Genomic DNA, 9197 nt, shown 5'->3' with positions numbered 1-9197 from the left:
TTTTTAATATGTTGTTGGATTCTGTTTGCTAGAATTTTGTTAAGGATTTTTGCATCTATATTCATCAGTGATATTGGCCTGTAGTTTTCTTTTTTTGTGGCATCTTTGTCTGGTTTTGGAATTAGGATGATGGTGGCCTCATAGAATGAGTTTGGAAGTTTACCTTCTTCTGCAATTTTCTGGAAGAGTTTGAGTAAGATAGGTGTTAGCTCTTCTCTAAATTTTTGGTAGAACTCAGCTGTGAAGCCATCTGGTCCTGGGCTTTTGTTTCCTGGAAGATTTCTGATTGCAGTTTTTATTTCCTTGCTTGTGATGGGTCTGTTAAGATCTTCTATTTCTTTCTGGTTCAGCTTTGGAAAGTTATACTTTTCTAAGAATTTGTCCATTTCTTTCAAGTTGTCCATTTTATTGGCATAGAGCTGCTGGTAGTAGTCTCTTATGATCCTTTGTGTTTCAGTGTTGTCTGTTGTGATCTCTCCATTTTCATTTCTAATTTTGTTAATTTGGTTCTTCTCTCTTTGTTTCTTAATGAGTCTTGCTAATGGTTTGTCAATTTTGTTTATTTTTTCAAAAAAACCAGCTTTTAGCTTTGTTGATTTTTGCTATGGTCTCTTTAGTTTCTTTTGCATTTATTTCTGCCCTAATTTTTAAGATTTCTTTCCTTCTACTAACCCTGGGGTTCTTCATTTCTTCCTTCTCTAGTTGCTTTAGATGTAAAGTTAAGTCATTTATTTGACTTTTTTCTTGTTTCTTGAGGTAAAACTGTAATGCTATGAACTTTCCCCTTAGCACTGCTTTTACAGTGTCCCATAGGTTTTGGGTTGTTGTGTTTTCATTTTCATTCATTTCTATGCATATTTTGATTTCTTTTTTGATTTCTTCTATGATTTGTTGGTTATTCAGAAGCGTGTTATTTAGCCTCCATATGTTTGCATTTTTAACAATTTTTTTCCTGTAATTGAGATGTAATCTTACTGCACTGTGGTCAGAAAAGATGACTGGAATGATTTCAATTTTTTTGAATTTTCCAAGACCAGATTTATGGCCCAGGATGTGATCTATTCTGGAGAAGGTTCCATGTGCACTTGAGAAAAAGGTGAAGTTGATTGTTTTGGGGTGAAATGTCCTATAGATATCAATTAAGTCTAGCTGGTCCATTGTGTCATTTAAAGTTTGTGTTTCCTTGTTAATTTTCTGTTTAGTTGATCTATCCATAGTTGTGAGTGGGATATTAAAGTCTCCCACTATTGTTGTGTTACTATTAATTTCCTCTTTCATACTCAGCTTTTGCCTTACACATTGCGGTGCTCCTATGTTGGCTGCATATATATTTATAATTGTTATATCTTCTCCTTGGATTGATCCTTTGATCATTATGTAGTGTCCTTCTTTGTCTCTTTTCACAGCCTTTATTTTAAAGTCTATTTTCTCTGATATGAGCATTGCGACTCCTGCTTTCTTTTGGTCTCTGTTTGCGTGAAATATTTTTTTCCAACCCTTCACTTTTAGTCTGTATGTGTCCCTTGTTCCTCTTCCTCTTCTTATAAGGAAAATTTCTTGGACATTTCATGTGGACATTTGTGACTACATTTGGGGTCCACCTGGACAATCCAGGATACTCTCCCTATTTCAAGATCTTTAAATTAGGCATAACTGCAGAGTCCCCTTCGGTGTATAAAGCAACATTCATAGGTTCCAGGGTCTGGGATGTGAGTGTCTCTTCGGACCATTTTCTAACCTATCACATTTTGTCATCATGTTTCACAGTATGAATTCCATGAACATGGACATGTTACAGTGTTTCCCCAGTGTGCCTCCTCTTAGAAATTTAACTTACGTATTGAAGTGAAGTCTCTCAGTCGTGTCTGACTCTGCAACCCCATGGACTGTAGCCTACAAGGTTCCTCTGTTCATGGAATTTTCCAGACAGGAGTACTGGAGTGGGTTGCCATTTCCTTCTCCAGGGGATCTTCCCAAGCCAGGGATGGAACCTGGGTCTCCCACATTGCGGGCAGACTCTTTACCATCTGAGCCACCAGGGAAGCCCAACAACGTATTGAAGTATATGTAATACTGTTTTTATAGAATACACTCTGACATGTACTGAACAAAATTGTGTGTGCAGTCATGTTCACAACAGCATTATTTGTAATAACAAAAAATGGAAGCAGAAAAATAGCCATCAATAGGGCATAAATAACTAAATATCAGAATGTACATACTATGAAATATTATGTAGCTATGACAAAAATTTATGCTGATATGTACTGACATGGAAACTCTCCAAAACATACAGATATAGGGGAAAATCAAGTTGAATAACAATTGTTACAACAAAACATTTGTATTTTTAAAAATTCTATATATAGTAGTGATGGTTGCATAACATTGTTTATGTACTTACTGACAATTGCACTTAAATCGCACTTAAATGTACTGCCATTTTAAATGGTTAAAATGATAAATTTTATGTTATATATATCTCACAACAGTAAAAATACATAATAGATAAAAACAAACCCTATACATGTGAACATAAAAGGATGTAAGAGAATAAAGATATGGAAGAATTCATGCCAAAGGGTTTTGTCTCAACGTAAATGGGTGCATTTTTAAAATAAGGAGATGGTTCATATCTTTCAGCAAATTTTCAAAAGGGTCCATGAAACAATAGGATTAACTGGACGAGAAAACATGACAGCTCTTAGATCAAAACTGGAGACGGATTGTCTTTTCCGTAAAAAATACCCTATTTTAACATATAATGGTGGTGCTACTAGATTAGAAGTCTGAATTCAAGCACAGTCAAATCTGTTTAACTCTAAAACCTCCTAATTACCATATACAGCTAACGAAAGTCTTTGGAGACAACAACAGATTTAATCACTGTGTCCTTTTATCTGGTTTCCAGGAATAGGAAGAGCCAGCAGGAAACTTGGCTGTCTGGCAAAGCCCACTGTGACCATCATGACACAGGAAGATCTGATCACTATAAAAACCAAAAGCATCTTTAAAAATAATGAAATCTCCTTTAAACTGGGAGAAGAATTTGAGGAAACCACACCAGGTGGCATTAAAACCAAGGTGAGGCCTTCAACACCCTTTCAGATAAATTTAATTATGAATGTTAATTTTGAAATCTTCCCAGGTAAGTAAGCAATTATGGTGAACATATCTAAAGCGTGTTAGATAAACTTTTGGCTTAAACCTTGGTCTCAGGAACTCAAATTTTAATATACATACAAATCTCATGGCTTGTTGGTAAAAAATGCCTACTTCCAGGTTCCATCGTCAAAGGCTGTGGACCAGAACTGAAAATGGTGTTTTTAACAATTCTTATGCAAATATTGAACAGAAAACACTTTCAGAATCATTTTTAGACCTCAGAAACAAAAGGTCGCCTTCCCATTTTGTAGCAGTTTTCCATACATGGATTTACAATGAATAAAAAACTTGTATTAGTTGGCATGCATGTGTGTGTATGTGTGTGCATGCTCAGTCATGTCTGACTCTATGCAACTCTGTGGACTGTAGCCCAACAGGCTCCACTGTTCATGGGATTCTCTAGGCAAGAATACTGAATTGGGTTGCCATTTCCTTCTTCAGGGGATCTTCCCGACCCATTGATCAAATCCATCAAATTCAAGTCTCTTGTGTCTTTTGCATTGGCAGGCAGATTCTTTACCACTGTGCCACATGGGAGGCCCATTAGCAGATATAGGTGAAGTTATATCACAGAAACAAATTATCCACAATCTCTCAGTGCTTACACAATTGGAGTTCTAACTCATAGTACATATTCAGTGTTGTGGTGGAGTTGGAGAAGTTTCTTTGGGGAGGAGGAGGCTGGAGATGGAGGCATAGAGTATCTGCCCCTCTTAATTTCTCCAGGGACCAGGCTAAAGGAGATTCAACTAATCTGTAGCTGAACTGTCTGAGGTTTGTGATCTCAGTCAACAAAATAGGGAAAGAGACACTGGGTGTTTTATTGTCTACACCTGGAATTGACACACGCTTTCACTAATGGGCTCCAACTTGAATATACAATTTACCTATATTACACAATTTATTTATATTTTATGTTTATTGTCTGTTCCCCCACACTAGGATGTAAGCTCTTCCAAGAAAGGATGTCTTGTCTGTTCTGTTTCACAGAACCTAGTGATGTCACATAATATTAATATTTGCTCAATAAATATTTATCATTTGAATGAAAGCACTCAATAGAAGATTGTTAAACAATATAGAGAGTGAAGTCCTAATAAAAGGAACTGAATATCACATTATCAGATTGCTGTTAAATAATGAGACTTCACATTCCTGTATAATATCAAATGGAAGAATTTTGACCAAAAATGTTTAATAAAGATGTCTATACTAAAAAAAAAAAAAAAGAAAGAAACTACTAGAACAAAAAGACTGGAAAGTATAGAAGTGCAGAAAGGAAATTTGGTAACTATCATTATCTCTATCACAGGACAGACTGTAAATAATATTGGTAGAAAAACCCAGCTCAATGGATGCATAAACTCTGAGATGTAAGCTTTTCCAGTAGCCATGTATGGCTGTGATAGTAGGACCGTAAAGAAAGCTGGGTGTTGAAGAATGGATGCTTTTGGACTGTGGATTTGGAGAAGACTCTTGAGAGTGTCTTAGACAGCAAGGACATCAAATCAGTCAATCCTAAAGGAAATCAGTCCTGAATATTCACTGGAAGGACTGATACTGAAGCCGAAGCACCAATACTTTGCCACCTGATGTGAAGAACTGACTCATTGGAAAAGACCCTGATGCTGGGAAAGACCAAAGGCAGGAGAAGAAGGGGACAACAGAGGATGAGATGGTTGGATGGCATCACTGACTCAATGGACATGAGTTTGAGCAAGCTCTGGGAGTTGGTGATGGACAGGGAAGGCTGGAATGCTACAAGTCGCCCATGGGTTCGCAAAGAGTTGGACACAACTGAGCAACTGAATTGAACTGCAATAGAGTTTAAACAGAGTTATCTCTAAACTTTGAGGAGCAGGCTGCAAACTCTGGCTCAGGATTGTGTGGGTGTAAATCCCACCTCGGCCACCAATCAATCAATCAACCATGTGACTATGAGCAAGTCACAGACTCATGCTGACTCAGTCATTTCATTTGCAAAAGGGGATAATTATAGAGTATGTGTACTCAGTCATGCCCAACTCTCTGTGACCTAAAGGACTATAGCCCTCCAGGTTTCTCTGTCCATGGGATTAGCTCGGCAAGAATACTGGAGTGGGTTGTCATTTCCTTCTTTAGGGGATCTTCCCCACTCAGGAATAGAACCCGCACCTGCTGTGCCTGCTGCATTAGCAGGTGGATTCTTTATCCCTGAGCCACTGGGGAAGCCCGATAATTATAGCACCTATGTCGTAAGGCTGTTGTGAGAATTACATGAATTAAGATGTTAATACTCTTGAAGAGTGCCTCAGACACAATAAATAGTGCTACAAAAGTGCTCACTACTGTTGTTGTTAACGATTATTATCATTTCTATTTATTATTTATTTGACTATTTGACTCTCTGTTACCATTTTATTATAAAGCATACAACTCAGGAACAACCAAAGGGAAGAAATGCATAAGACAAGGTGTGTGGGAAATGGCTTGAAGTTTCCATACTCCTCCAGGTACACAACCTTCCCAGCACATTAATATGTTCTTCAGGGCTTCCCTGGTGGATCAGTGGATCAGTGGTAAAGAATCCACCTGCCATTGCAGGAAACACGAGTTCAATCCCTGTTCCAGGAAGATCCCACATGCTGAAGAGCAACTAAGCCACAATTGTTACACCTGTGCAATGTGCTCTAGAGCCCGGCAACCACAACTCCTGAGCCCACACACTCTAGAGCTTGTGTTCCACATCAAGAGAAGCCACCACAGTGAGAAGCCCTCACATCGCAACTAGAGAGTAACCCCTGCTTGTTGCAACTAGAGAAAAGCCCGAACAAAGCAGTGAAGACCCAACACAGCCAAAAGTAAATAAGTAAATAAATACACTTATTAAAAAATAATATGTTCATCAACCAGAAGCTCTCCAAATCCCATCATTTTTCACTGTAATACATGCCACACCATTTTATATTCCCACAACACTATAATTATTTTTATATTGTTGAAGTAAGAAGAGGAAATGGATCTCACATTGGGAGTTTGAATTAGCTTCACATATGTTTTTAAAGTTGAAACTCACTTGTGATTCTTTACACAAAAAAGATAATACTTGGCCTGTACAATAAAATATATTTTGTAAAAACTTTACCTACTCCTCAAGGTAATATTTAGTTTTTACTCTTTTAAAATCTTTTCCCCCAGAAGAATCAGCCAACAAATTTACTGTTGATGAAGTCTCAAAATAAATGGAATTGTAAACACCATTTTAAAACTACCTGAGAATATCACAACAGCTGAAAAGAATTTGTCTCCTGATAAAATTTTAGAATTCATATGTCACAGTCTGAGCTGAATTTGGCCTTGTCTGTTTTTCAGAGTATGGTAATCTTAGATGATGACTCCTTGATTCAGGTTCAGGACTGGGATGGCAAAGAGATCACCATAAGGAGGAAGCTGGTGGATGAGAAAATGGTGGTGGTGAGTGAGCTGTTTCTCATTTTTTCTAACACCTATATATGGGCTTCCCAGGTGGCTCAGTGGGTAAAGAATCCACCTGCAATGCAAGAGATGCAGGATATGCAAGTTTGACCCCTGGGTCGAGAAGATTTCTCTGGACTAGGGCATGGGAACCCACTCCAGTATTCTGGCCTGGAGAATCCCAAAGACAGAGGAGCCTGATGGACTACAGTCCATAGGGTCTCAAAAAGTTGGACATGACTGAAGCGATTGAGCATGCACGCAATAACTGTATATAAAATCACTCCGCTTGTTCTAAAACAATAGGAATGAATGTAATTTTTCTTTTTCCTCTTGCTTTATAAGAATGGGAGTGGGGGATATTGGCAGATAAATATATGATCATAAAGATTAGAAAATGTGCAAGGATTGAGAAACTAAAAACCTAGAGAGAATTTTTAAAATTGTCTTGCCTAATTTTTGGATTGGTGTGGAAGCCAAAACAAGCACATATTTGTGCAAGAAAGATTTCAGCAGGGATTGAGAGTTGTTGCTGATCCTTTGCTTCACACCAGGGTGAATTTCTCAGAGTTTTCCAGATCAACACCAAGCGAAAGCATGAAAGGAAATTTAAACTAGAGAGGCAAAGCTTAAGTGCTGTCTGTTTGATGCCTAGATCAATTGACACAAGTATAAACTAACATTTAATAGCTACTATGTCCCCATGTTTTCATGTATTATTTAACCAATCTTCACAATACTCCTGTGAAATAAGATTATTTAATCCATTTAACAGGTGGGGAAATTGAGAATCAGACACTGACTTACCTGAGGATATTTGGCTGTGAAAATTTGGTGGTGCTGGGGTTAAAATCCAGGTTGGCTTAATTCCAACGTCTATATTTTTTTAGTCTATCCTGCTCCTCTCAGGATGGCTTCCCCCATCATCTTTCTCATTTGTACAGAATGGAGGGAACATGTCCATGATTCTCTTCTTCTCAAACACTACCTCCACTAAAATGAATAAAATGGTAGTTCTGGACACAGTATAAAATAGTTCTTTCTAAGGAAATATTAAAAAAATCTATCCTCATGTCTTAATGTAAGGATATTTTTCTCAACAATGGAGTACATTCCCTTATAAAGTAGGAAGTGGAAGACAAAGGCTAATTAATTTTATTGCTTTCTATAAAGACCTTAATCACTAAACAAGTAGGTTTTATAGTTCATTAGAAAAAATATTAGATTCAGAATCTGAAGACATGGATTTCCATCTCTGTGTTTAGTTCTTATGTGACTTTGGAAAAGTCATTCATCTTCTCCAAGATTCAGTTTTCTTGCCTTCAAAATGTAGAAAAAAATTTTTTGGGTAGAATTAAATATCATCATGTGTATATCAGTGCTCTGAAAATCATGAAATACTGTATTGATGTATATTATTATTTGAAAAATATAGAGTATCTATAAAAATGCTTCAATGTAGGCATTTAAAAATGTTTTAATAAAGATTTCAAGTTCATATAAATAATCTTTTTCTGTATATATACCTGTATATGTATATACACATATATTTATACATTGTGTCATATATATCATATATAATATGTTATTTATATATGTATGTATATGTATACTCTTATTTTAAGTAGAATATTACTTTATCACAAGTGAAATATTCTGTTTTACTAGTGCCAAATCTTATATATGTATACATGGCAAAATCACTCAGTAAATAGTTTTGATTTATAGTTGTCTATAGATTTCTTTTTCAGATTTTTAAGGAATGTATGTGTGCATAGCAATTAGTTTGCCTTTTTCTAAACGTCAGTTTCACCAGCAGTACTGAAATATCTTGTCCTTTGTTTGTCTTCAAGGAAAGTGTGGTGAACAATGTTACCTGCACACGAATATATGAGAGAGTACAAACAAGCCCAGTCTCAAACTTTTAGGCACTCTCAAACTGTGACCCAAACTACCAAGGCTGTTTAAATAAACATATTATGACAGCTAATATGAGATAACCTTTGCAAAAATACCAACAGCTTTGGATGCCATGTTGAATATGCCTGTACCATAGAGTACTTTTCATACTGTTCATGGGGTTCTTAAAGCAAGAATACTCAAGTGGTTTGCCATTCCCTTCTCCAGTGGACCACGTTTTGTCATGACCCATCTGTCTTGGGTGTCCCTACACCGCATGGCTCATAGTTTCATTGAGTTAGACAGGGCTGTGGTCCATATGATCAGTTTAATTAGTTTTCTGTAATTGTGGTTTTCATTCTGTCCTGCTCTCTGATGGATAAGGATAAGAGGCTTATGGAAGCTTCCTGATGGGAGAGACTGACTGTGAGGGAAACTGGGTCTTGTTCTGTTGGGCTGAGCCATGCTCAGGAAATCTTTAATCCAATTTTCTGTCAATGGGCAGGGCTGTGTTCCCTCCCTGTTGTTTGACCTGAGTCCAAACTATGGTGGAGGTAATGAAGATAATGGTGACCTCCTTCGACAGGTCCCATGCACACACTGCTGCATTCAGTGCCCCCAACCTTGCAGCAAGCCACCGCCAACCCACATCTCCGGTGGGGACTCTTGGATACTCACAG

At 37.2% G+C, this 9197-nt stretch overlaps 1 protein-coding gene across 1 annotated transcript in view; it reads left to right on the top strand.

Annotated features, from left to right (window-relative positions):
* The window catches only part of FABP12 (fatty acid binding protein 12), an 11994-nt gene extending 3386 nt beyond the window's left edge, over positions 1–8608 (top strand). The window contains exons 3-5 of the mRNA XM_043483990.1: positions 2912–3084; positions 6517–6618; positions 8472–8608. Of these exons, the coding sequence (XP_043339925.1) occupies positions 2912–3084; positions 6517–6618; positions 8472–8546 (350 nt within the window). The 3' untranslated portion in view covers positions 8547–8608. The remainder of the gene's footprint in view (positions 1–2911; positions 3085–6516; positions 6619–8471) is intronic.
* The last annotated feature ends 589 nt before the right edge of the window (positions 8609–9197 follow it).

Source organism: Cervus canadensis, chromosome 12, assembly GCF_019320065.1.
Source record: "Cervus canadensis isolate Bull #8, Minnesota chromosome 12, ASM1932006v1, whole genome shotgun sequence".
NCBI classification, from domain to species: Eukaryota; Metazoa; Chordata; class Mammalia; order Artiodactyla; family Cervidae; genus Cervus; species Cervus canadensis.
Note: the sequence above shows the minus strand (reverse complement) of the source record. Positions and strands in the feature narration are given on the sequence as shown.